Consider the following 27,459-nt stretch of genomic DNA (forward strand, 5'->3'; position numbering starts at 1 on the left):
TCGTTTCCCCATATAGGACTTTTTTAACGTTGTCAATAGGAGGATATTTCGCAGGACGTATATCTTCCCAGTGTGAAAGGAGGCTGAATACCCCTTATTTTAACGTATTAATTTTTATCAAGGTAGGTGATATATCGACTAGATTATGTCTTTCACCTCTCTTGTCTATATTTCAGTGTGAAAAAAATGGAATTGAGTACTGTCAGTGTACTGTGTTAAAATTCAGGTACACTATAATCCAAAGTATAAATGCCGCATAGTGAGTATCTCTGTAAAATGGAAAGATGAAATGCCATTTACACACTGTGATCATTATGTCATGTTATGTTTTTGTCTTTTGTAATGCTTGTCTATTTTCTGTTCAAGGAGGCATTGTTGTAGGATTATTTGTTAGGGTAGCAATATTTGTTTACACTATATTTTTTAACAAGAACCTTAGTGTGCTGCTATAAATAATTGACCCTAACTAAGACTGGTTCTGTTTTAAATTTTTAGAATTTTTGGGAAACTACTATCTCCACTGTCCTGATGAAGGTGGTTTAACTCTGTACTCACCACCGAAACGCGTCGATGCATAAAGGAGTTATACATGGTCAAGAAAGGGAGGACAATTCAGTATTATTGTATGAATTTAGTCCTCAACCTGTACCTCCTTTGTTTACTGGAATGTTTTATTAATTGACTGTATATGTTTTCCATTTTTGTATGTTTCCCATTTTTTAACAAATATAGTGTATACTAATAAATTGTTTAGATTAATTTTATTTGAGTGCTTACTTGGTTTTAATTCTGTTTACATTGCTTCCTATGTGTTTATGTGGTATATATTGTTGTATTTTTATGTGTTTGGTTTGCAAGAACTAGCTGTTCTGTGTTCATTTGCCCAAAGGGAATTTCTCTTTTGACTCATAGTCATTCACGGAACCCCCTCCCTTTGGTTTTGGGGTCCCTCTCTCTTTTACTAGAGCAACAGCATTCCCAGCCTGAGTGCTCCTGTACCACCAAGGTGTGCATCCTGAACAGCCCGGAGGTCATAATTGCCAAGACCATTTGCAAAAATTACATTGGCCCAAAGGCCGAACCTGCTGAACCAGAATCCCTCCCATTGTCGACCTAGGAAGCCTGCAAATGCTGAAAACGAGAAGCTGCCAGAGGAAGACAGTACAATGTGGTCATCTAATTATCCAAATGCCCAGCTACAACGCAAGCATGACAATTCCCAGGTCACCACAGGAGAAAGGCTGCTGAATGAGTCTGTCCAGCACTTGCAAGGACTCCCACAGCCAAGAGCAGGTAACCGCATGGCTGCAGAGCATGTGAGAATGAGAGACTGTGACACAGACAGAAGCATGCTGCACAATTTTCTTCCATGCCAATACTGCTTAAAAGTAAATGCAAACTGAACAACAGCTCAAACTCTCAAAATTATGTGGCAACTCCAACATAATTTTAACCCTGTTTTGCATTCCCAATTGCACCCTGCAGGACGAGTAATGCTATGTGAATTAAGTTCTTTCTTTTACTCAGAAATATAGCACTGGTCTAGACAATACTGCATTGAGTCTGTTGGTTTATTGTTGACTTCTGACTCTCTGCCCTCAACACTACCCCACTGAGACGCCTGAAACGGCTCACCCTCGCTATCCTGAGAGTCAATTTTGGAAAAGGTTGTACTTGTCCCAGATTACAGAGACACAGCATGATATATATATACAAAATAATACGCGGACACACACACAACACACTGAAATAAACATCACAATCACAGAGATCTGGCTCTGGCTCAAACGTGCAAACACACTATAATTCAACGGTTAGGATATGCAGCACACGCCATACCTTATGTCGCCATGTTAAGCTCTTGGCAGTCCGATTTTTTTCTCCCCATGCACCATTTTTAAAATTGGTGTTTTATTTTGTGTTTTCTGCATGGAGCGCAAGGTAAATAATGACGTGCATTGTGTGTATTGAATACCATACTTCAATGGTTTTCAGGGCTGTAACTAGTGTTTTTTCAGTAAATAACTATTTTTGTTATAATACACATTCCCCTAAATATTGCGATTTCTCACTGGCAAACAACTTTTTTTATCACCATTTTCTATGTCTCCGAGTGCACCCCTATGCCCAGCACTCCTCTGGGGTGGGGCAGATGTCTTGGTGCTCCCCAAAGTCTGTGGATTTTTTATTGTACAGTACAAAAATTCTGATCTTTTTGTTTTTAAATTGCCTATTTTAAAATGGCAAAAACTCCAAAATAAATCCCCCTCACTAGCTCATCTCATATGAGAAAATCTTCAAATGAGACTGCAATAATTATTTTAAACACCACTGTTATGCAAAAGTGTTCACCCTTTAAAGCCTCTATTGAAACTTATTTTCTCAACTCGTATCTTAAAAATAAAAACCCTCAATGTATTGACACCAAACTAATGAAACGTAATTTCGACTAAAGTTCAAATTTCATGCCAAGTTAGGTGTAGCTGCACAAGCAAAATTGAGAAAATCAATCTCTCTTCCCCATCATTTATCCTTTAGACCTATGCATAGATGTGCACAGAAACTGGCACTGTCAAGGGATTGGCAAATTTAGTGCAGACGACTTCATGATGTCAAACGTTATAGGCAAAATTAAAAAATACTTTTCAATTGAAAAAGTGGCTGAATCACAATACAATATGCTGAACTTATAGGTATGTTTTCGTAGTAAAAATATTTTTACAAATGGTATTCTGGGGATCCCTTATGTATCCTGGGATCTTTAGGGGTTGCAGGTGCATTGTAGGAACCTCTGTTCCCCAAGAGAAGGCTCACTGATCTGGGTATACTTGTATCAAACATTCTCCTAGGAGAAATATCAATTCCTCCTAAGACCCCCCAAACCATTATAGCACCGTGTAATAATAGTAACAAGATGGGGTCAATTGCTAAGTAAGGGCTTAGCCAATGCAAGAGGCCCCCAAAATCAACCTTGAGACAGAGGGTCCTAATTTAAAAGTCATCTGTGCATGTAATTTGAAACAACATTAGTAAGCAAGGTCCCAGAAAGCTCTTTGGAAGGGGAGTATCTGGTTGAATCCGTATTAACTAAAACAAAACATTATTATTATTCGCAGCAGGGCCTGCCGGAGCAAAGACACACCATGTCTAACCGAGCAGGTGCTAACTCTAGTGTTGGGTGTCTTTATGACACTTGTACCATAATAAGGCAAGACTCCTCTCTTGCTACAGCAGACACTGGTCACATATGCACCAAGTCAACACTCTTACAAAGGTACAGGGTTCGACAGAGACTGGGAGAGAGCAAATAGTCCCATCTAATTTTACATTATAAGAAAGAATGTTGGAGGAATATTGCACAAATTGGCCCCACCAGATTGCAGTGAGTATGAACTCAATCTGCAAGTTTCAAGACACTTGGGCTGTCCTAGGGTGAGGTACAGATCTTTATGCATTCCGGCACAAAAGGGCTCTAACATAGACTACATGAAGGACTGACTACATGGATTATTAAAGAATTGAACTATAGGATCAATGTTATTGAAAATGGCTAACCCAATGTGCAACAGTTGATATTTCCTTGCACATATGGGAGCCATTTGATGCTCTTCAATATTTATAATGGAGTGTGTAGCCGGTGATTATTTTTAAACTTCATTCCAGCTGACTACGAGCTGGCTGTGGATTTTTAACCTGATTTTTCTTTGTGTTGCATTGCGCCCGCATTTGTCATTCCTGGCAATAGCTACCTGCTGTAAACTGCTCACCTCACCTCACTCTGCTCGCTCTCGACCCCGGTCCGCCCCGGCAGTGTGCCGTTTGCGCGGAGGGTCCCTGCACGAGCGCCACTTCCGGCTTTGCACCACTTCCGCCCTGCCTCTCCACCGTGCAGGTGAGCGGTCTAGTGGTTGCAGAGCTCGTCTCTATAACTTGGCCTGCACTTGGCCCCGCAGGTTGACAATCGTGGCTACTGGCCGCGGGCGTGTACCAGCGCTGCTGGTGATTATTTTTAAACTTCATTCCAGCTGACTACGAGCTGGCTGTGGATTTTTAACCTGAATTTTCTTTGTGTTGCATTGCGCCCGCATTTGTCATTCCTGGCAATAGCTACCTGCTGTAAACTGCTCACCTCACTCTCCTCGCTCTCGACCCCAGTCCGCCCCGGCAATGTGCCGTTTGCGCGGAGGGTCCCTGCACGAGCGCCACTTCCGGCTTTGCACCACTTCCGCCCTGCCTCTCCACCGTGCAGGTGAGCGGTCTAGTGGTTAACGTCGATTGGTATAAATGGCAACCTGGAGGAAGTGCAGCGGACGAGCGCCGACTTCGCGCCGAAGTCGCGCATAAGTCAAGCCCGTCTGCGGCCGATCGAGGCCCGGGGCCATACATGCTTCTCGACGCATTACTTATTCCTCACAGGAACTTCGCTCTATTCTTCCCTGCGCCCCTCTTGCTCCTCATACAATGGCTATCGCTCAGAAATCTGGCATTTTCACTCCCCTTTCTCCCAGTACCCCTTTGGCTCCTCTTCCCATTACCCTTCCCTCCAACTCTGCCACCCCTATGTCTACCATGCCAAGTTCCCCTGGTATGCGGTCGATCTCACTAGTGTACCTTAATACCCGCTCCCTCCCGAAACACCAACTTGAGGTGTTCCAACTTCTCGAGGGTGGCAATATTGACATCCTGCTCCTCGTTGAAACTTGGTTACATGCGGACTCCTATCCTGACATCTTGGCCGCTATACCCTCGGGCTATTATATCCTTCACTCTAACAGGACTTCTGGCAGACCTGGTGGTGGAGTTGCTGCCATCATCCACTCCAACCTACAATTCACTTCCTTAACAACCACCCCTATATTGAACTCTGATATTCTTACGTTGAAATTCACCTCTCCCAAACACTCTTTCATTTGTGTTTTAGTGTATCGTCCCCCTGTTAACATGCCCTCTTTCCCATCCTTGTTCAGCGATTTCATTTCGCAGCTGACCATCAACTCTGCTAGGATCTTGATCATTGGCGATTTTAACTATTGGCCATTAGACCCCCTTGAATCCTCTCTCTCACTTGAATTCTCTGGTTTGCTACTTGGCCTAAATCTCTCACAACATATCTCTGTTGCTACCCACATTAAGGGCCATACCTTGGATCAGGTATGGACCACCAATCTCGATATCACCTCCCCTTTGGTTTAACCCTGCACTTGGTCCGATCATTTTTTTATTTCTTTTGCCCTAAAAATCTCTGTACCCACCCGCCCCCCACCAGTCTCCAATTTTTCAGCACGTAATTGGAAGCACGCCGATATCTCTCTCCTTCACTCGACCCTTGCCTCCACTCTTCCCCCTAACCACCCTGACTTGAACTCTCAAGCAGCCACAGTGGACCAATGGCTGTCTCAAGGTAGTGACGTAGTCGCTCCCGTCAAAATCATCAAATCTAAACGACCCCACGACGCTCAGCGCTGGTTTACCGACCAACTGAAGGCCAACAAACTCCTTCTTCGACAGGCCGAGCGCCGTTGGAGGCGTAACTATGATCCCTTATTGAAGTCTGCTTACATTGATTTATTAACATTTTACAAAAAATCTATTATTTTGGCCAAATCTGCCCATTATTCCCAGAAAGTTATTAACTCTGCATCTAAGACAAAAGAAATGTTTTCTATTGTAGCTGAGCTTTCCTTACCTGACCGTGTAACACCTCAGCCTCAACCCTCACAAGCTTTGTGTGACTCCCTCAATTCTTTTTTATTGATAAGATCTCCACGATTAAAAACGATATTCCCCCTACCACCATGTCATAGGTTAGCGCCCTTCCTCCCTCGAATCCTCACTCCCTGAACGAATTCCCTCCTATCTCCTTAGACACCTTTCGTTCATTACTCCTGGCTGTGGGCTCAGGCTCCCCCAAGGACTGTTGCCCTCCCCAAATCCTAAGAGATGCCTTTATGGCCTGTCCCGGCCCTCCTCTTGACCTTTTAAATCGCTCACTCTCTACAGGCTCTGTCCCCAATGCTTTCAAAAGCTCTGTGGTAGTACCTATTTTTAAAAAACCTGGCTCCGACCCTGCGGTCCTGGGTAACTATCGACCTATTTCCCTCCTCCCTTATCTGGGGAAGGTCCTGGAAACCTACGTCACCCGCTGCCGGAGTACTTTCATCGAGGAAACTCATTTCCTCGATGATCAACAGGCTGGTTTCAGACCCTCCCATTCTACGGAGGCAGTGGTGATAGCGGTCATGGACACGCTGAGACAGGGGGCTGATAAGAACATGGCCCAGGCCCTAGTGTTACTCAATCTCTCGGCCGCTTTTGACACGGTCGACCATGACATCTTGGTCGACCGTGTCAGAAATGCTGGCATCTCGGGCCTGGCCCTGTCTTGGATTGTGTCCTTCCTCCAACTCCGTACCCAATCAGTACACCTGTCTTCCTTTTCTGCCCCCCGCATTTCACTTTCCTGTGGTGTCCCTCAGGGTTCTGCTTTGTCCCCTCTTTTGTTTAATTTTTATATGCAGCCTCTCCTAGTTTCTCTCTGTCACTCCTCTGTTACCACTTTTAATTACGCAGATGACCTGCAACTTATCTTTCCTATTGACTCCTCCCCTCTCTCCTGCTCTAATTTCCAAACCACAATGCTTTCCATCTACGAGTGGATGAACTTCAGCCAGCTGAAGCTCAATCCTAGCAAGACAGAGCTGGTCTTGATTGGTGGGCTCCCACATCCTTGGACTCCCAATTTTTGGCCCCCTGCCCTTGCCCCCCCCCCCGCCCAGTCGACTCCGTGAAGAGCCTAGGTGTTACCATTTCTAGTGACCTTTCGATGCGGCCGCATATCAATGCTGTTACCTCGGCCTGCTTCTACCATCTTCGCAGAATCGGGAAGATCCGAAGGTTCCTATCTCCAGAGGCTCTCACTCTTGTCATCTTGGCCCTGGTTACCTCACGTTTAGACTATGCCAACTATCTATACGTGTGGATTCCTGCATACCATCTTCAACGGCTCCAACTGGTGCAAAACCAGGCAGCCAGATTAATTTTCCAGCAGCCCAAACACCAACACGTCACCCCGCTGTTAAAAACCCTCCACTGGCTCCCAGTTGCGCAACGTTGCATCTTTAAACTGGGATGCACCATTTTCAAATCCCTTTTTGTTTCTGCCCCTGCTTTTATTTCCCTCTGTCTGCATCCATATGCCCCTTCTCGACACCTCAGATCCTCTGCCCACAATCTTCTGACCATTCCCAGGTTTAGACGCAAGAAGCACGGTGGTGCTTGCTTCTCCTTTCTTGCCCCGTCCACTTGGAACTCCCTTCCTCTCTCAATTCGGCTCACTTCTGATTATCCTACTTTCCGTAAATCTCTGAAAACATATTTGTTCCGTCTTGCTCACGGCTAGCTGTATACACTCCCTGTGTCCTCTTCCACTGGTCCTCGAGCGCCAAGAAACCAATTGGTGTACGTGCGCGGTATTAAACACTTTTAACATAACATAACATAACATTCTCTCAGGTTGCCATGCAGGATTGAGAAAAAATAAACAGTGCAGTGGACCAAGTGTTCAAGTTTGACCAGTTCCAGGAGAGAGACGTTACACTTATGAAGGTGCTGTTGTATGTGGTACTTGTAGACCTGCGGTCCACATGCAACAACAAACTTAGACATCATCTTTGATGCTGGCTGAGTAAATCTTGGCATTCCTTCTACCTTGCTTAGTATTTTGGTAAAACTGAAGCATGGGAATTATGCCACAATGGCCTGGGGCCCATCTGGGGAATATACAAGACCGTTCCAGTTGACTTGGGGTGTGTGGGACTCCAGAACTAAGTCACTATAGTGATTGCTTGAACAACGGGTTGGGTTAGTCCATTAGGCTGGTTTAGACAAGTTTGTAAACCTGCAACATAGACAGATTAGGCTGAGGGGGAAATACATTTTTTTTCTGTGCCTATGGTATGCTATTCCACAAACTAAGTAGTTAGGATATTTAATGGGAAATGTAAGCACATGCAAGTGGATGTATCTAGAAAGGTGTTTTTTATTGTGTCACGTTTTTTTATTGGCAGCATGTTTGAGAAGGACTTTTTGACTGCTAGACTTTCGCACAATCAATCCACTTGCATTCAACCAGAGATCTAACGCAGTCACTCTCAAATTGTGCAGCGCTCTCCAAATTGGGCCTCTTTCTTACTCTACAGAGAGACACCCTTGCCTTGTCTTGCATCAACTGGTCCCAACAACCTACATGCATCACCAGGCCAGCCAGCTGTCTTGCAGATAGGAATCTCAGTGGGGCTCAGCACACCTTAAGAAGATTCAGGTAAAGGGTAAAAAGGAAGGCACCACTGTTCTGCTTACCATCAGCCCATGGAGCCTCACTTGTGGGTAGGGCTAGGTCTCCAAGTGCTGGGTCCCTCAAGTACATTTCCTAGGGTGGAACTGCCAACTGAAGTGGGCCCTGGATGAAGTTTGTAGAGGGGTCATAAGGAGATCAGTGAGACATGGTTATATCAGAATCTACTAATCCATGGTTAATGAATTAATATCCTAGGGCTGTAACAGTAGGAACGTAGAAATGTTTGCAGTGGGATGGTATGGGCACCAACATGTATTTTTCTGAATACAAGTAGTTCAAAAACTAGTGACTTAGTGTGAGAGAAAGTAATGTAAATCAGTTTACTAAAACAAGAGGGTAAGTAGTAAAGGTGTTATAACCCGTTTTTTCTTTTTGAATTCAGCTATTTCTCCAACATTGAAGTAATAATTATTAAATAGAAGAAAAAGGCAAACACAATCTCATTTATAGTTAGAGTATAACAGAGTGGATAGTAAGATGTACCACCTACCTCTGCAGTGTTTTCATCAAAAAACTTATTTTTCAAATCTGGATCCCAGTCCAAAGCAAGATATGACCGTTCTACAACGAGAGAAGATATAACCAAGTTTTCCAAAATGCCATATTTGCAATAACAAAGACATACAGATTGACTGTATCATATTATGAGTTATTTCTTCTTGTTCACAATCAGCCTCGTCTTTACTGGTCTTAGACGTCATTTGAAAATAATAAAAAAATTTAGACCTTCTTGTTTTTGGTTTTACTCCGCTGTTATGCAATGGAGATCACATAATTTAGGCTGCTGTAATGTACTTAAATACAGTAATATCCTGCATGTTGTCTTTCAACTATAGACACTCACTAATAAATGAAATGTAGATACAGTCTGCAAAATGAATACAATGAGGTAACACATCCCCGTTTTTAATCAAGCACGTTTATTCAAATGTTAAATTTGTTTAATATTGTTGAAATCTCTCTCAACATCAAAAGGAATATGCTACTTACGAGTATGCATCTGTTCTTGGCATGTAGGGCTGCTGACATTCATATCTGTGCATAGATCGCCGCCTAGTGTTGGGTCCAGATGATTGCACATTGTTGTCCTGGAAGAATCTTCGAAATATCACGAGATGGGTGGCTCCTCTCCTGGACTACAGTGCGCATGGGCATCCTCTCCATCCTCAGATTGTTTTTCGCCATTGTGGCAGAGATGGAGTATGGTACAGTAAGAGATGTCCATGCAAGAAAGTAAGAATGAATGAATGCTACAGCTGCGACAGACACCAGGGAGGAGGGTGGGCGATATGAATGTCAGCAGCCCTACATGACAAGAACAGATGCATACTGGTAAGTAGCATATTCCGTTCGAGCCATGTGGGCTGCTGAATTCATATTTGTGCATAGAATGTATAGCAGTCTCTCCCCTAGCGGTGGATACCTGTGCCAGCTGCAGCAGTCTGAAACAGAGTTTTTAGAACAGCCTGTCCTACAGCAGCTTGCTGTTTGGAATATACATCTACACAATAGTGGTTTGTGAAAGTATGTATGGTAGTCCATGTGGCTGCTCTACATATTTCCTCTAGAGGAATGTTTCCTAGGAAAGCCATGGATGCCCCTAGTTTGCGTGTAGAATGCGCTCTTGGGGGAACTGTTAAATTGCGTTTTGCTTTTATATAACATATTTGAATGCACTTAACTATCCATCTGGCTAACCCAGATTTTGAAATGGGGTTGCCTTTGTGTTGTGGTGAAAAAGCAACAAACAACTGTTTAGTCTTCCTAAAATCCTTAGTTCTATCAATGTAGTATAGAGAAGCTCTTTTGACATCTAGTGTGTGTAGAGCCCTTTCAGGTAGTGACTGTGGGTTTGGAAAGAACACTGGCAGTTCTATTGTCTGATTGATATGAAAATGGGATACCACTTTTGGCATAAATTTAGGGTTTGTTCTAAGAACTACCCTATATGCATGTATTTGGATGAATGGCTCTTGAATAGTTAGGGCTTGCAGCTCGCTAACTCTTCTAAGCTAAGTAATTGCTACAAGAAAAGCTACCTTCCATGTTAGAAATTGTAATTCACATGAATGCAACGGTTCAAATGGTGGTCCCATTAGTCTGGTTAAAACGATGTTTAGGTTCCAGACAGGTGAAGGGGGGTGTCTTGGGGGGATTATTCGTTTGAGTCCCTCCATGAATGCTTTAATTGCAGGCACTCTAAACAGCGAAAGATGCTGCCTGTACTGAAGATAAGCTGCAATGGCAGCTAAGTGTATTCTTATAGATGAATAAGCTAGATTGCAACAATGTAGGTGCAAAAGATAGCAAATTATATTTTGCGTTGAAGCATCTAGTGGGTTTATGTCATTGTTATTACAGTAAATGACAAAACGGTTCCACTTTGCTGCGTAACAAGCTCTGGTAGTAGGGCTTCTTGCCTCCTTGATAATGTTCATACAGTCAGGAGGTAAGTTTAGGTACCCAAACTCTAAGACTTCAGGAGCCAGATTGCAAGGTTCAGTTGTTGCGGATATGGGTGCTGTATGTCTCCATGGCTCTGAGTGAGAAGAGTGGGTGTTAGCCGCAGTCTTTGATGAGGCACCACGGAAAGTTCTAGAAAAGTTGTGTACCATGGTTGCCTCGCCCATGTTGGAGCAACCAGGATTAGTGTTAATGAATGCTGGCGTAGTTTGCGTGCCACTAGCGGTATTAACTGTGCTGGGGGAAAAGCGTCCGCAAATTTGCCTGACCAGTTCATCCATATCGCATTGCCCTGCGACTGAGGATGTGGAAACCTGGCGGCAAAGTACTGGCATTTTGCGTTTTCCTTTGTGGCAAACAGGTCTATCTCTGGTTGTCCCCACGGTTGGAAGTATGGTTGTAGCACTGTGTGATGAATCTCCCACTTGTGCATCTGTTGGCTGTGACTGCTGGGCAGATCCGCTATTTGGTTGTCCTTGCCTGGGAGGTGTTCCGCCATGAGAAAAATGTTTCTTTGAATGGCCCACTTCCACATGCTTTGGGCTATATGTGATAGCTGTGGAGAGTGTGTTCCTCCCCGTTTCTGTATGTAGTACATTGCTGTCATGTTGTCCGTCCGGATCAACACAGTCTTGTTGCATAAATGTACTTTGAACGCTTTCATTGACAGAAAAATTGCCATCATCTCTAGCAAGTTGATGTGCATTTTCTTTTGTTGTGTTGTCCATAGGCCCTGCACTGTGTACTGAAGGACATGGGCTCCCCATCCTGTCAGGGATGCGTCCGTCCTCAACACTATTTGTGGTACAGGCTCTTGGAACAGTTGTCCCTTGCAAAGGTTTTGTGGATTCCACCAATGCAGGGAGTTGTATGCACGACTGGTCACCAACACTAGGTCTTTCAATTGTCCTTGAGCGTGGTTCCACTGCCGTGCTAAGCACTGTTGCAGCGGACACATGTGTAGTCTTGCGTGAGGGACTATGAAGATGCACAAAGCCATCATGCCTATGAGTTGCATAAACACTCGGGCAGAGAGCGAGTGTTGAGGCTTGAACTTTTGGATCAGCAGTTGCATATTGTTTATTCTTGCAGCGTTTGGGTATGCTTTTGCTGCTAGAGTATTTATTGTTTCTCCCAGGTACTGCTGTACATGGGACGGCTGGAGATGAGATTTTGGGTAGTTCAAGGTGAAGCCTAGACTGTGCAGGAGGTGAATGGTTTGGGACATGAGGCTGGCACATTGCTGGGCCGACTTTGCTTGTATTAGCCAGTCGTCCAGGTACGGATAGACGTGAATATGTGGTTTTCTTAAATGTGCCGCTACTGTAGCTAGGCATTTTGTGAACACCCTCTGGGCTGTTGTTACACCAAATGGAAGGACTTTGAATTGGTAATGTTGATTTTGTATTGTGAACCTGAGATATTTCCTGTGAGCAGGATGTATCAGTATATGGAAGTATGCGTCTTTGAGGTCCAAAGTTGCGAGGAAGTCTCCTTGTTGAAGCAGTGGTAAGACTTGTTGTAGAGTGAGCATATGAAAATGCTCAGAAAAAATGTATTGATTTAGGGGCCTGAGGTCCAATATTGGTCTGAGAGACCCGTCCTTTTTGGGGATGAGGAAGTATTGTGAGTATACCCCTGTACCCTGATGTTCTAATGGTGTTAGTTCCATGGCCCCTTTTTGCAGCATGCTGATGACTTCTTGCTGCAATAAGTTTAGGTGTTCTGCAGACATAGGACGGTGTCTTGGTGGTATGTTGGGTGGTGTGGAGGTTAGCTCTAGGCAATAGCCATCCTGGATAATTTGCCTTACCCACTTGTCTGTAGTGATGTTTTGCCAGACTGGTAGGAACTGCTGTAATCGTCCCCCGACTGGTGTTGTATGGTCTGGGGGTAGCGCTTAGAAGTCACTGTTTTGTGTTGGTAGAGGATCTGGTGGTATTATTACCTCGTACTCTGCCTTTGTTGTTATTGCCGCGGTATCCACCTCTATTGTTTTTATTGTAGGTGGTTTGCGTATTCCCTTTGTAGTTTGAGGTCTGCTGTGATGAGTTACCTCTTGCAGCACCTCTAAAATTGGAGCGACGAAAGGAGCCTCTATGCTGTTGGGACTGTAAGGCTCCCATAGACTTAGCTGTTTCAGTGTCTTTTTTCATTTTGTCTAGGATTGTATCTACAGCTGGACCAAATAAATAGTCAGGATTTACTGGCTGCTTTAATAAAGTAGACTGGACTCCATTTTTGAAACCTGAAATGCGAAGCCACGCATGTCCGCTGAGCATAACACTGGTGTTAACTGATCTGGCTGCTGTATCTGCCACGTCTAGGGCACATTTAATGGAGGCGTTAGTTATTAACTTTCCCTCCTGTACTAGGTCTTCAGCCTGTTCCTTGTAAGGTTCAGGTAGATACTGGAGAAGTGTTTCTAAGGTGTCATGGTGTGCCCTGTCGTACCTAGCCAGCAGGGCTTGTGTATTAGATATTCGCCATATATTAGCTGCTTGAGCGGCTACCCTTTTTCCTGAGGCCTCTAAGATCTTTGATTCTTTGTCAGGAGGTGGAGCTTCTCCAGTTGTTTGTGAGTTTGCACGTTTACGTGCATTGGATACCACTAAAGAATCCAAAGGCAGTTGTCCCTTAATATATGTGGGTCTACTGGTGCTGGCCTGTATTTCCTCTCTATTCTGGGGTTAATGACCCGTGCCCTAGTTGTTTCTTTAAATACGTCACCTGCATGTTTAAGTACCCCTTTTAACATAGGTAGTGTTTTGACAGATCTTTCTGAAGTGGCAAAAGTGTCAAAGAGGAAATCTTCCTCAATGGGGTCTGCATGCATCTCTACATTGTGATGGAGGGCTGCCCTATCCATTAGTGCATTAAAAGCAGCTGTATCCTCTGTAGGAGAAGGCTTAGCAGGGTATGCAGGGTATGCAGGTGCATCTGGAATGGGCCGAGAGTCACCAGGATGTACTGGGTCTGCCCATGGTTGAGCTTGACTGTCTTGGTCAGGGTCTACTGGGTAATTGTATTCCTCATTATCTTCATAATCCACCTCTTCATCTGAGTGTGTGGGTGTATATGTGTACGTGTTAGGCATAGTTGGCTTTATAGGCTCAAATATAATAGGTGAAGTAGCACAGTCCCTTTTCTTTTTGGGTGGGATGACATAAGTCTCTTTATCAGTTTCTGGTCTGGTCTTTTTTTTGTAGAGAGTGACTTTGCCAGAATTAGGGTCAATGTAAAGTCTTCTGATGAGGGGTCTGGATATAATATCTCCTGCTCAGTAGTCCTTTGCTTTTTCCCCAATGTCTTTGGGTTTGTTTGTTTTGGTTCGATACCGGTTTTCGGGTCGACCGCCTTTGTTTTAGAGAAAGTTGGTAGGCCAAATTTGATCGGTCCGAGAGCTCTCGGTGTTTCAACAGTCTTTATAGGTTGTGCCGGTTTCTTTGGAGCCGTTTTGGACCGATGCTTTGCGGTCTCGGCTCGATGGCCTTCTTCGGGTTGATTTTCTTCGGCTCGATTGTTTTTAGTTGCACAGCCATTGGTTTGTCGATTCTCTGTTTCGGTTCGACAAACTTTTTCGGATCGAGTCCCTTTTTTGTGTTGTCGGCTGTCGGCACCGATCTTATCGGTTCGACAGCCTTTTCTTTTGGAGTGGATATAGGTGCGCTGGCCTTCGGCTCGACGACCCTTGTGTTCGACTCCGATGGATCGACATAGTTTGGTCCGAAGACCGTATTGTCGATGATCTTCTTTGGGATCGACTCCGATGGATCGACGTAGTTTGGTCCGAGGACCGTGTAGTCGATTAGTTTCGGTTTCGTTTTTGGTTCCATAACTTTTGGTTTCGATATCAACAATTTCGGGTTACGTTGATCCGGTCTTAGCCGGGCTATATCGCGGGGCTATAGAATGGGTTTCGAGATCTTGGCTAAGGCCTTTCGGCGATGCCTCGACCTCAGCCTGTGGAACTGTTGAAGTTTATGTTTGGGGCGTCGTACTCACGGTTGGCCCCGTTTCATCACTGGAGTCGTCTTCGATGGCTCCGATCCCTTGTTCGTCGTCTCCTACCTCGACGATGTCTACTTCTTCGTCGACATAGTAGTTGGAGTCATGCTCTGAATCTTGATCCGACTTTTGATCTGATTCTTCGGCTTCGAATAGATCTTCTTCATCGTCGAAGATATTTTACGGCTCCGGCGCTGGTTTCTGCATGATTTGCCTAGCGGCACGTCAAATCCGAAGTGCCTTTTTGGATCGAAATTGGGCACAGGCTAGGCAGTCGGTTTCATTATGTTCCGGCGATAAACATCTGTTACATACAGGGTGTTTATCTATATGTGGGTATTTCGAATTACAAAGAGGGCATCTTTTGAATGGACTTCGTTCCATCGACGACTGGTCCCTTTGGCGTCGAGAAGGCCCGCGGCCCGATTCGATGTCCTGAGTTGAATAAACTGTAAATAAAGCTGTCGGCACTGATCGCAACAATACCGACGAGTCCGAAGGCCTTTTGGCCTTTTAGAAAAGTCTTTTTCGATTCCGAATTTAGAGTAAAGGAAAGTACATCCGAACCCAATGGCGGAAAAAAACAATCTGAGGATGGAGAGGATGCCCATGCGCACTGTAATCCAGGGGAGGAGCCAACTATCTTGTGATACTTCGAAGACTCTTCACGGACAACAATGTGCAATCATCCGGACCCAACACTAGGCGGCGATCTATGCACAGATATCAATTCAGCAGCCCACATGCCTCGAACTGCATGCTCTGATCTATAAAACTAAAACACAGAAACTAGAACAATGTCGTATCTTTCCAGCAATGCAGATATGCTAGAAACTGCTAAAAGCCACAATTCTCACAGTCAGAGGCACTTACAAAGTTCTCTTCAAAATTTCAACGCTGAAGAACTACATGCTGTCTTTATTAACCCGTAGGACCATAAAGGTGAGCCACAAATCCATGGTTCTTCCTGAATCTTATTACCCCAGTCTTCTTGGAGGCTCACAGACATGCCTTCCGATTGCATAATCAAAATAGCATGTCTCACTCTGACCCCTAAACACTCCTCCAGTTCCGCTCACTGTCCTCAAATGCAACTTGCATTATGTTCTATACATGCATTGCAAACTGATGATTCTGTGGGAGCCATGCAACATATGTTGGACATTCAGGCTTGCACCTCATAACGAGGAGAGTGACAAAGTCACGTACTTTAAGTTTTGCATTATCATGTGAAATGTCAGGAAACTTTTTCAGAATTAAATTAACACAAATCTGGGATTTTGGGCTATTATTTTCGTTTGATGTGCTTCCTTGCAACCAAAATTGGCACTAGTATGCACTTAGCAGAAGAAAAAAAAAGAAGAAAAAAACACAAGTAATACAAACATGGGGACCTTATCGCTTTCTGCTCTTTTGCATTGGTCCGTTGCCTCTCGTTCTCGAAAAATCATAGGTTCTGGGCAATAACACTCTTTCATGATTGTATGTAAAAGTGAACTATCAAACGCATTGAGGTTTCAGTAAAAATAAAATGTTGCTCAGACCTCTGTGCTCCTGTTGTAGTCTTTGGGTTACAGTGAACATGTCTACATTTGAAATAATTACGTGACTTTTGCACAATAACCTATGAATGAGTAAAATCTTTATTAAAAAAATAAGATAAGAACTCACCATCCAGCCTAAGTTGCTTATCATCAAATCTAATATGCCTCGTGTCATCTTTGATGTAGTTGACATCGGTGTTGCCTAAGTTGTTAAACTGGAATGTAAAGAAACGTTTCTTGTGTCCCACAGGTAGGGGGCCTTTACAACTTTCTTCACTGCACAATCCATTTTCAGAATCATTATCTCCCCCAACAGAATCTTCCGACTGGCTGTTTTCATTTTCCGAAGGAAGCTCCTGGTCCTGACTAGATTCGTCATCCGGCTCATCCGTTTCCATCTCACCTGTGGCAGCAAAAACAACTGGTTCCATAAATTGAGGGGCCTTTGAATGCTTAGAAAAAACAAACATGGCTACTCTTGAGATAATGTGCATCTTGAAATAAATAGTTGGTAATATGCATAAAGAGGAATCATGCTCAAAGGATTGCAAAGTACTATATTATAATTTAGCCCAAATTTCGCCTCAAACAATATACTGGGTGTAGTCAAGAAATTACCAGGTAGAACAGGGATTACGTTAATACACCGAGGGCCAGATGCATGAAGCCTTTGCACACAACTGCACCGTCTGCAACAGCAAAAATGCTTTTTATTATGTATGAAACCCAAATTGCGATTCAGAAACATGTTACTCAATCAAAATGTGGGTTTGCAACCAAATACCGTTTTGGCATTTGGAAGAGGGATGTTTAGGGCATCCCTTCCAAATACCAAGTCGGATTGGTATATATTGTGTGCAACCAAAATCAGGTAGTAAAACATTAATACTTTACTGACTACTGAAAGGTAGTGATACAACACAACATCACGTTTGCCACGAAAAAGTGGCTCAACTAATTATCTTCTGTGTTAGCTGACCCTCTTGTCCCTCAGCTTTTTCCATCATCAAAAAAGACAGGAAGGACCGACACAACAGTGGCGTAGCCATCACACATAAGAACAACATCACAATGGCTGAAACAAACTTCTTCTCCTATACAACAATCTAATACCTCAGCACCACCCTAAAGCTAAACGACAACAAAGTGACAAAATGTCATCTCATCTACCACCCTCCAGGAAACACACCCACCTTTGGTGAACAACTATCTGATCTGCTAATGCAATGCTCTCTCTCTAACTCCGACAACATAATCCTAGGTGATTTCAATCTCTGCTGGAATAACGAGATGGACACACTAATTCAATCATTAAAAGTACTCCTACTCAGCAAAGACCTTAGTGCAAGGGACAAACCCAAAACAGAGGCTCAACCTTAGATGCTATTATAGCCCAAAACGAAATAATTAGCATAAACAACATTCTCCCAATCGACTGGTCTGACTACCACTTCAACCAAGCAATAGCACCTCCCAATCGATCTCTGAAAACCTGCCAGTGGTGAAGGAACCTCAATTTGATCCCTTTGACTGACCTGGAAGAAAATGTCATCCCTACTTCCGCCCACCACAGACCACCTCAACATAGAGGAGTTCACAATCCTCCACATCTCGACGATAAAAACAGCCCTGGACCAACTAGCTCCCCTGAAACTAAAACAGATCAGAGGCACCCCCTAAAGATCCTGGTTCAATAAAGACCTAAACGTAGAAAGAAGTAAAAGCTGCTGAAAGACTCTGGAGAGCTAACCCATCTACTACCCACCTCTACCAGCTCAGAAGTGAATGCAGGCACTACAAAAAACACAACCAAAAAGAGAAGGCTATCTTCTTCTGTAATGCCCTAGACAAAGCAAAAAAATGCCCAAAGAGCTTTTTTTTAAAAAAAAAAATGTATTAAAGAAAATGACAGACAATTCACTTTTGTGCAAATAATCCCGTAATGCCAAGTACAGTTAGTATCACATTGACCAGACCATCCATGATTTCGCGATTTGCAAAAAAATCCCGAAATCGGCAGTTTTGTAAAAAGGCCGCGCTTTTTAAAAAACTGCCCATGAAATTTGGGACATGCAATCTGAAAGAGGAGCAAAAAGTTATACGGGACATGTTTTTCATGACCCAGTTTATTTCGGAAGAATGTGAAAATGTGCAGAGAAGTGCCTGTCAGTTATGGGCTCGAGCAACACCCGCACGCAAGTGTAGTTTCCATTTCACCCTCGCGGTCATATAAACACCATCTCCGGCTTAGCAAACACATTCGAGGCGGGAGGAGGAGAGAGGGAGCACAGAAAGAGGGAGGCTGCAGGGAGGACAGAGAGAAGTGAACCTGAGGGGACAGGAGGGAGGAGGAGACAGGGAGGATAGAAAGAGCTGGCGGGCCTCAGGGAAGACAGAGATAAGGAGGAGTGTGGGGCCTCAGGGAGCACGGAAGAGGGATTTTGTGCCCGATTTTAAGAGGGCATATTGGAAGTTAATCTCAAGCTACGCTCACTCTTTCCATCACAATTTTCTACAAACTATAATTTGGTCATTAAACTGTGCAAACAGGAAGCAACTACAGACACTAAAATCGTTTTCACCCATTATTACTGGGAAATGTGAGGGTGTTTTTTCACCCAATTTGTTATTGCAGAAGGTGATGAACGCTTAATTACACTGAAAATCATGCATTACCTCTGCCCACAAAAGCCAAAATCGGCTGCATTTCCACGGCTAGATTGCACCAGGAGGATTATGTGTTGTCTTGGTAGAGATGCAATTGGGAAAGGCAAGGAGCGTGTGTGGCTGTGTTCTTTTTAAAACCAAGAGCACAGCTACCAGAATTCATACATCCTTCTCACTGCCCCCCCCTCCCCTTCTCCTTTATAATATGCCCTGATTTCCTCCAGCTTTTATTTGTCATCTGCCAGCTCTTGTACACCTCAAGCTGTGTGCCACACCTCTACCCACTTCCAGGGTCTCACCCTTTTCCGGGAGGTACACCTTATATCTGGTGTAACTTATGCCGGGGGTGCACTTTATGCTGGGTACACTTTATGCCTGGCACACGTTATGTCTGGCAGGCGCACTTTAAGCTTGCCACACTACATTCTGCATGGCACATATCATCTCTCTAAGCGTGGCACACTTTCTGCCTGGCATACATTATGTCAGGCCTTATGTCTGGTGCACTTTAAGCCTGACACACCTCCTGCCTGGCTCACGTTATGTCTGGCGCACTATACGCATAGCACGCTTTCGGCATGAAATGCGTGATTTCTGACAATCTTTAAACCAGGTACACTCTCTGCATGGCACGTTATGTGTACCACGCTTTAAGCCTGACACACTTTCTGCCAGCAAAAAGAAAAAAATGATGGAGTGAATACTGAACAATGTCAAACACTTACCCCCAGTACGAGGAGGTCAGGAATTTCTCCACCCACTGCGATCCTGCGCCCTAGGGTGCCTGAGGAAGACTCACGAATGCGGGAGGCCGTTGTGCCTCGGCAGGGGTGCATACATGGGCAATGGAACACTGCAGAGATATAAGGCTCACTTCTATGAGGATATAATTGGAGCTGTGCTTCCATAAAGCTGCAGAACCTTTAAACATGCCTTTTTTAAAGTGGAATACTCTGCAAAAACAGGCTCCATTGATTTAAGGCTGTAAAGGAATGATTACGAGTAAAATAAAGTGCCGCAATATTGCCGCTAAATTTTCATTTTTGTGCTGCTAAATTTAAATTTTTGTGCCGCTAAATTTGCAAATCTATGCCGCAATATCCTGGGGGGGTCTGATTGACAAGAAATTCAATCAGACATATATTTTACATATTCTGCTCTCCCCAAAGAGCTTTTTAACATCATCAGACAACAAACCTACCAAAGGATACACCCCCCTCCTCAAAACCACGCTGCGACAACATGGCCAAATTCTTTAATGACAAAATCACAACAAGCGAGCTCTCCTTGGACTGTCACTCTTGAACTCACTCATTTCCACAAGATAGCAGCCATCTCTCCCCCCCCCCCCCCCCAAAACCCCCCCAAAAAAAACAACCACCCGCCTCTCCCAACAGTGAACCACCACAGCTGAACACCAGATCACAGAATGGAAACAACTCAGCATATCGCACACAACCACGCGGAGGAACACACAGACTTTTCAACCTCAGAAGAGAGGAGATTAGCAGACAACTCACCACAATCCTCAATACCTCGCTAACCAAATCCACCATCCCCGAGAAACACACAGAGGTAAGACCACTCCACAAGAAACAAGCTGCGCTCTACAAAAATGACGCGACTGATTGCAATACCACGTGACTCTAGCAACTTGTCCCATACAACGGAGGAAAACTCAACCCTCTAGCATTCCTTGATACTCGAAACTGAGGCCCTTTCCCCAGCAACTACCAGCATCAATGCTCAAGGTCCTCCTCTAACCCCAAGAGCTGGAAGTCCTCTCAGAGGAGGACATTTTTTATTTTTTTTTGTAAACTTATCCCGTTTCCTATAAGGAAAAAGGGTGCATTTAAACATGCTTTCTCAAATGTAATTACAGACATGGTGGTCTGTTTACCTCAGAAGGTCACAATTTCTGGGATGGCTGCAATTCCCAGTGGGCCCCAATTTGCAAACTACCTTATTAATATATATGAGGTATTTCAAATTGCAATACACTAGGAATCGGTATTTTTGTGAACCGACCTATTAATGCAAAAATCAGTTAGCCAAATACAACACTGGTTACAAAAACACTGGTATTGCAACCAATATTTTGTGACCAGTTCTGTGCACGTCTGGCTCAAACTCTTTACGCAAACTATTATGGCTATGTTAATGACAAAAAATGGTCTGCAACAGTAATTTATCCGTATAAAGCTAACTTGCCCTCGGCATACTGAGCTTTATAATAGATTCCTTCAGCATTTCAGATCGTCTGAAAAAAGCCAAACAGAAAAGACATTTTATTATAATTCATATCAGTATCTTCTACACCAACACTTCTGCAACCTTCTTTGTCCAGAGCATTTACTCTACCCTTTGTTTCAAGTAACATATTACTAAAAAGTAAGGAACATATGTATGGATGGGCACTAACATATGACAAAAACAATTATTGCCTAATTACTTTCCTGCATGTATAAAAACACAATAGTGTGGTTTAGGTGAAGTTTGCACATTTTAAGGTTTCTTACATCCGTGTACAAAATAATAATTTTAAATTTAAATCTTCATCCCTGCTTACAATATAAGAAATTCCAATGAAGCAACGTCACTAATAAATAATAAAATAGTAGTCATGCTCATACCAAAGTATGCTGCTCACTGGGAATGTTTGAAGAAATGAATAAGTTAATTAATATACAACATTTCAATTGCTACTTCATTCCACAGATTTTTGCAGGTCAAACATGTTATTATTACTTAGTAAATACAATACTTGTTAAAGGAGCATAGAGAAGGAAAGACCGTGTGAAGTGGGAGTTCCAGCATAGAAAAGCTTACTGGTCTTCCTGCACTGGTGAGGTAGCACTTCAGTTGAGTGGTACTGTATAGGAAATCAAGGGGCGGGCCTTTGGTAATGAATGTGAGCTGCAAAGTGACTTGGAGGCTCTGTAAAACTCAATGTTATCCCCACTAACCCCCACATGACTCAACTATGTTGCCTACTGATCTGTGAGGTACTGGTCTGTGACACCAGCAACATCAGTGTGTGGATAAATGTCCACTTAGAAGAGCATGGGCTGTGAATACAAGGGAAATGGTACCATGTGGTGTGTGTTGTAAGTCTTGGAAGCAGAGGCATAGGAAAAAACACAACAAATGGGGCATATAGCCTTAGGAGTGAATATGAGGCCAACTGAGTAGGGGTCCGACACCTACCATGGTCCTGAGAGATTTATTTATTTATTTTTAACACTTGTAAAGCGCTGCTTATACCCTTGGGCGTCAAGGCGCTAAAACCAATATTGACTAAGAAGAAATGAGGAGATGAGAGAATGGAACAGATATGACAGATGAAAAGAGATTACTGAGAGAAAAGCCAGGTTTTCAAAAGTTTACGGAACTGAAGCAGTGTGACACTTTGTCTGATGTTAAGAGGCAGGGTGTTCCAGAGTCTGGGGGCCGCCACCAAAAAGCGTCGGTCACCCCAGGAAACTGTTTTGGTGCGAGGGACAGCCAGTTGGTTGAGAGTGGCTGATCGTAGAGCTCTTGTAGGTTTGTAGAGTTGAAGTTGGTCTCTTAGAAAATTTGGTCCTTGATTATTGATTGATTTGAAAACTATACAGAGAGCTTTGAAATTAATTCTTTTTTGTACAGTCAGCCAATGAAGATCTTTTATGTTTTTGGCAATAGGTTCGAACTTTGTTTTGCCGGTGAGGAGGCGAGCTGCTGCATTTTGTATAGTTTGAAGTTTTGCAGTTACTCTGATTTGAGCATTGAGAAATAAACCATTACAATAATCCAGGGATGACAGGACGAGAGCAGAAACCAGTGTCTTAATAGCATAGTCAGGGAGAAAAGGACGTATTTTGCGGATCATTTTTAACTTTAAGTGCGCTGTGGATACTGTTTTGTTGGCGTGATTCATGAAATTAAGTCCATCATCAAATATAACACCCAAATTCCTGACCTTCGAGGTCGGCGTGGGAGGAATGCCGAAGGTCTCTGGCCACCAGCAGGTGGACCAGGCTGGGGAGAGTGGACCAAAAATGAGTACCTCAGTTTTTTCTGAGTTTAGCTTTAAGCAGTTTGTCGCCATCCAATCTCCTATATCTAGGAGCCCTTTCTTAAATTTTTCAGCTACTTGCTCTCCGTCGCCTTTGATCGCCAACACTAGTTGGGTGTCGTCGGCGTACGAGGTAAGGCTCATCCCATGTGCTTTGATGGTATTAGCTAGGTCCGACACGTAGATGTTAAAAAGTGTCGGACTAAGGGATGAGCCTTGAGGAACTCCGCAGGGGGCAAAGAGTTGGGCTGATTGAAAGGGTCCTAGGATGACAGCCTGCGTTCTTTTGGCAAGGAAAGAAGCTATTAGGTTTTTGGCAGTATGGCAGATGCCAAGTCCTTGGACACGGTCGACCAAGATGTTGTGGTCGACCGTGTCGAAAGCCGCTGATAAGTCTAGCAGAACCAGTATGGCAGTGCCACCCTGGTCCCTGATAACCCTGATATCATCAGCGGCTTTAATCAAGGCTGTCTCGGTCCCGTGATATTTTCGGAACCCAAACTGCGTGTTATCAAGAAGCTGGTGTTCTTCAATAAACTCAGAAATCTGGGTATTCATGATTTTTTCAATTGTCTTTGCCATGAAGGGTAGACTAGCAATTGGTCGGTAATTCTTTAGCTCACTTTTGTCGAGCGAGGTTTTTTTTAACAGGGGTTTTAGTAATGTGTTTTTGAGAGGATTCGGGTAATTGCCTGACTGCAATATTAAATTGCAGACCTGTGTGAGTGCCGGTATGATGACGTCTATGACTGGTCTGAGGACAGATAGAGGGCAGGGGTTCAGGGGTGAACCTGATTTGATGGTCAGTAGTGTATTTTTTATTTGATCCTGGGTGACTGGTTGAAAGCAAGGGAAGGCATTAGCTGGGGGGGAAGTGACAGATGAAGTTAGTACCGGAGGTGATTTGGAGGAGAATGCTTGGTAAATGTCATCTACTTTAGTGTAGAAAAAAAGAGGCAAGAGAGTCACACAAAGATTGTGACGGGGGGGCGTAAGGTCAGGGGAATTGCCTGATAAAGCTTTGGTGATTGAGAATAATTGTTTACTGGAGTTCTTGGCTTTCTCAATTTGGTCAGTGTAGCATTCTCTTTTTGCTTCTGCTATCATGTTTTTATATAGTGCTAAGGATTCCTTATAGGCAGACTTACTACCGGCATCGTAGTCTTTTCTCCAGGTTCTTTCCTTGCTGCGGTTTATCTGTTTTTGTGTCCTTAGTTTATCATTATACCAAGGAGCGGTGGGTTTAGCTCTATTACTGGAGTGTTCTTTGGAAGGGGCTGATTGGTGTGTTGCCTGGCCAATCCAGTCATATAATTGCTGGAGAGCTAGATTAGGGTCTGAAGCGAACTCTGGGCAGGTTTGTACAAGTGTAAGCTTCAAATTTTCTAGATTTATATTTTTCCAGTCTTTAAACGATAGTTTAGGTACAGGTTGGGGATTGTTGTTACAATGATTGCTGGTGGCAATATTGGCAAAGATTGCAAAGTGGTCTGTCCAAGGCATGGGCAAAATATTGGTGATTTGCAGTCCTTCTAAGTTGGAAAAGATGGGGTCCAAAATGTGGCCTGCTTGGTGAGTGGCGGATGTAACAAGCTGTTTTAGCCCTAGATTGCCTACATCAGTGGTAAGGGCAGCGGAGTCGGCTAGGTGGTCCAGATCTAAGTGAAAGTTCAGGTCGCCGGGAACCGTGAAGCTGCTTTCTGTAGCTACGGATTCCATGATGGTATTTATGTTAGACAAGAAGGTTGTTTTTGATCCCGGAGGCCGATATATTAATATACCCTTGAAATTAAACAGAGGGGAGATATTGATAGAAAATTGCATGGCCTCACAGGCGGTGGAGGGAATAGGGGTTGTTCTGACGTGGTATAAATCTCTGGCGATTATAGCCAGCCCACCCCCTCTTTGTTTGGGCCTGTCCTGACAATATGCCTTAAATCCCTGTGGCACAGCGATGACCAGATCTGGCAGTGAGGAATCATCTGTCCAAGTTTCGGTAATGAACAATATATCGAGAGAGTAGTCGGTAATCAGATCAGATATTTCCTGCCTGTGCTTACCAAGTGAGCGCGCATTTATAAGGGCTATAGAAGTGATGGCACCTACATCTTGTTTAATTGGAGTGCCGTTAGTTTGTTGGGGAAATATTAGAGGGATAGTGTAATGACAGTGAGGGCAAGTGGTGGCCATGTCTTTATGGGACTCTGAGGGATTAATTTTTAAACATTTGGACGTATTAAGTGGACGAAAGGCATGTAGGTTGTGACTGGTGTATGTTGTAACATCTCCTGATAGATTTTGGGCAGGAGTTATGGCCCTGGGCCCGGTCCCGGCGCGGACGGGCGCAGACGGGCTTGCCTCTGGCGCGCCGCCGGCGCGCCCGCTGCGCGGACGGGAAATCCCTTTACTTTTATGCATCGAAAGGGCGGGAAGGGGGGGAGTGCTGGATCGACTAGAGCGCAGCCCTTCCCTGCTCAAGATGGCGTGTGAGGCAGGAGTAGTCACGTGACCGTGACCAAAAGGGCAGCGCTGTTGGGGATGAAGCTGCAGACGCGCAATGCAGCGCGCGATCAATTTCCAGAGGTGAGCACCAAGAATTAGCCACCAGCAATGTATTTAAAAATACATCTAACAGTTATGGCCCTATGCGCGGACAATAACAACGGCTGATAAGTGCTGATAGGTGAACCCCAATTCCAGCTCAGGTGGTGTTAGAAACACAGGATTGGGGGCACTGTTCTACACTCTTCGAACAAAGGAGAGCGGTGAACAGTCTACAATTCCTTTGAAAAATCTACATCTCCTTGAACCCTTTCTACATTTTGTTGCATCAGCGCCTCAGAATGACTAGTTCATTCCACCTTTCTAAACACCATACTTTACATTTAACAGGAAAAATGTTTTATTGTGACAAAAAAGATAAGCTTTCCACTGTCACTATGACTTTCTGTAACTCCTCACTGCTTTGCTGAAAGGTCAACTTTCACCTCAGTATCAGTTTTCCTGCCAAGGGAAGCAGGTTTTCAAGGTAATTTGCTCTATTCATAATCCCTTCCAACCTGAAAAGGGCCCCAGTGCCCAAAAGTGACAAAAAAATGCCATAATGTGATTCTGCCATCCCCTGCATCACATTAGTGTCTGTGGTTTTTAGTGATGTGCTATCCAGGGTTAGCACCAAATTTGCATTCAAGTCACCAACATCTGGTTTAGATTGTTCGCTCTGCAAAAACGTTCATAGGGTATCTCTTAAGTAATGAGTTCATTCTTGCCACTCTACCACACCGCCCAGATTTGGGGAGTGCTTGAAATATTGTTGCCATATACACAGTGATTAGACTTTGCAATAAAAACCTAGAATGCATTTTAAAGTGGAAATAGCTTCGTGGCAGCCTCCATGACAAGTTTTATTCATGCTCGATCATCCAGTTGCCCAGATGAACTGTTAGAAGCAGGGTCTTGGTGGCACTATCCATCTTCCATTGTGTTATAATGGTCTTGGAAATTCAAGGCCTATGAATTCTTTTTATATACCTCTCCTATTCTGTGTGCATTTCCACAACATTATTGCAAAGTTTGTTTAAAATCTCCATGGCACTCATGGTTGAGTATTTGCTTTGTAATTTAACATAAGTGATGGCTGCTGCTTACTAAGTTAATTTTTAGAGACTTACCAATTCAACTGACCAGTGAAAGCTGCCGGATTCCTCCCTCTACGTGGGACAACACTCGCACATACCTGGGCAGTACGTGGACCTGCTGGACGGCGTGTGGATCGCCTTTGCCTTTGCCTCTGACCTCACGCCTCGCGGAACCCGCTGCGCGGGTCCCGCTTCGCCAAGGGGAGCCTGGAACTTGGGAGCTGCTGTTGTTTGGACAGACCAGGGCTAAGGGCTGTGAGGGCTGCGAGCAGGAGGGGCTGGACTCAGTTTCCCAAGAGTCACAGCTCAGCTCCTCCCGCAACACCTGGGCCGCTCTCCCTCATCGCCCCGCCCTCAGCTGACCAGTGAAAGCTGCCGGATTCCTCCCTCTACGTGGGACAACACTCGCACATACCTGGGCAGTACGTGGACCTGCTGGACGGCGTGTGGATCGCCTTTGCCTCTGACCTCACGCCTCGCGGAACCCGCTGCGCGGGTCCCGCTTCGCCAAGGGGCGCCTGGAACTTGGGAGCTGCTGTTGTTTGGACAGACCAGGGCTAAGGGCTGTGAGGGCTGCGAGCAGGAGGGGCTGGACTCAGTTTCCCAAGAGTCACAGCTCAGCTCCGCCCGCAACACCTGGGCCGCTCTCCCTCATCGCCCCGCCCTCAGCTGACCAGTGAAAGCTGCCGGATTCCTCCCTCTACGTGGGACAACACTCGCACATACCTG

At 44.4% G+C, this 27,459-nt stretch overlaps 1 protein-coding gene across 6 annotated transcripts in view; it reads right to left on the reverse strand.

The window, feature by feature from the left end:
* The window catches only part of USP15 (ubiquitin specific peptidase 15), an 829,830-nt gene that overhangs the window by 261,921 nt on the left and 540,450 nt on the right, over positions 1-27,459 (reverse strand). For 3 of the 6 annotated variants that reach the window (XM_086919102.1, XM_086919100.1, XM_086919104.1), the window contains 2 exons: positions 16,499-16,774; positions 8,847-8,917 (listed from right to left, as the gene is read on the reverse strand). In XM_086919102.1, the coding sequence (XP_086775228.1) occupies positions 8,847-8,917; positions 16,499-16,774 (347 nt within the window). Of the gene's footprint in view, positions 1-8,846; positions 8,918-16,498; positions 16,793-27,459 lie in introns of all 6 variants that reach the window. The other 3 variants (XM_086919101.1, XM_086919099.1, XM_086919103.1) reach the window with 1 other exon arrangement.

Source organism: Lissotriton vulgaris, chromosome 1_1 (assembly GCF_964263255.1).
Source record: "Lissotriton vulgaris chromosome 1_1, aLisVul1.2, whole genome shotgun sequence".
Taxonomy (NCBI): Eukaryota; Metazoa; Chordata; class Amphibia; order Caudata; family Salamandridae; genus Lissotriton; species Lissotriton vulgaris.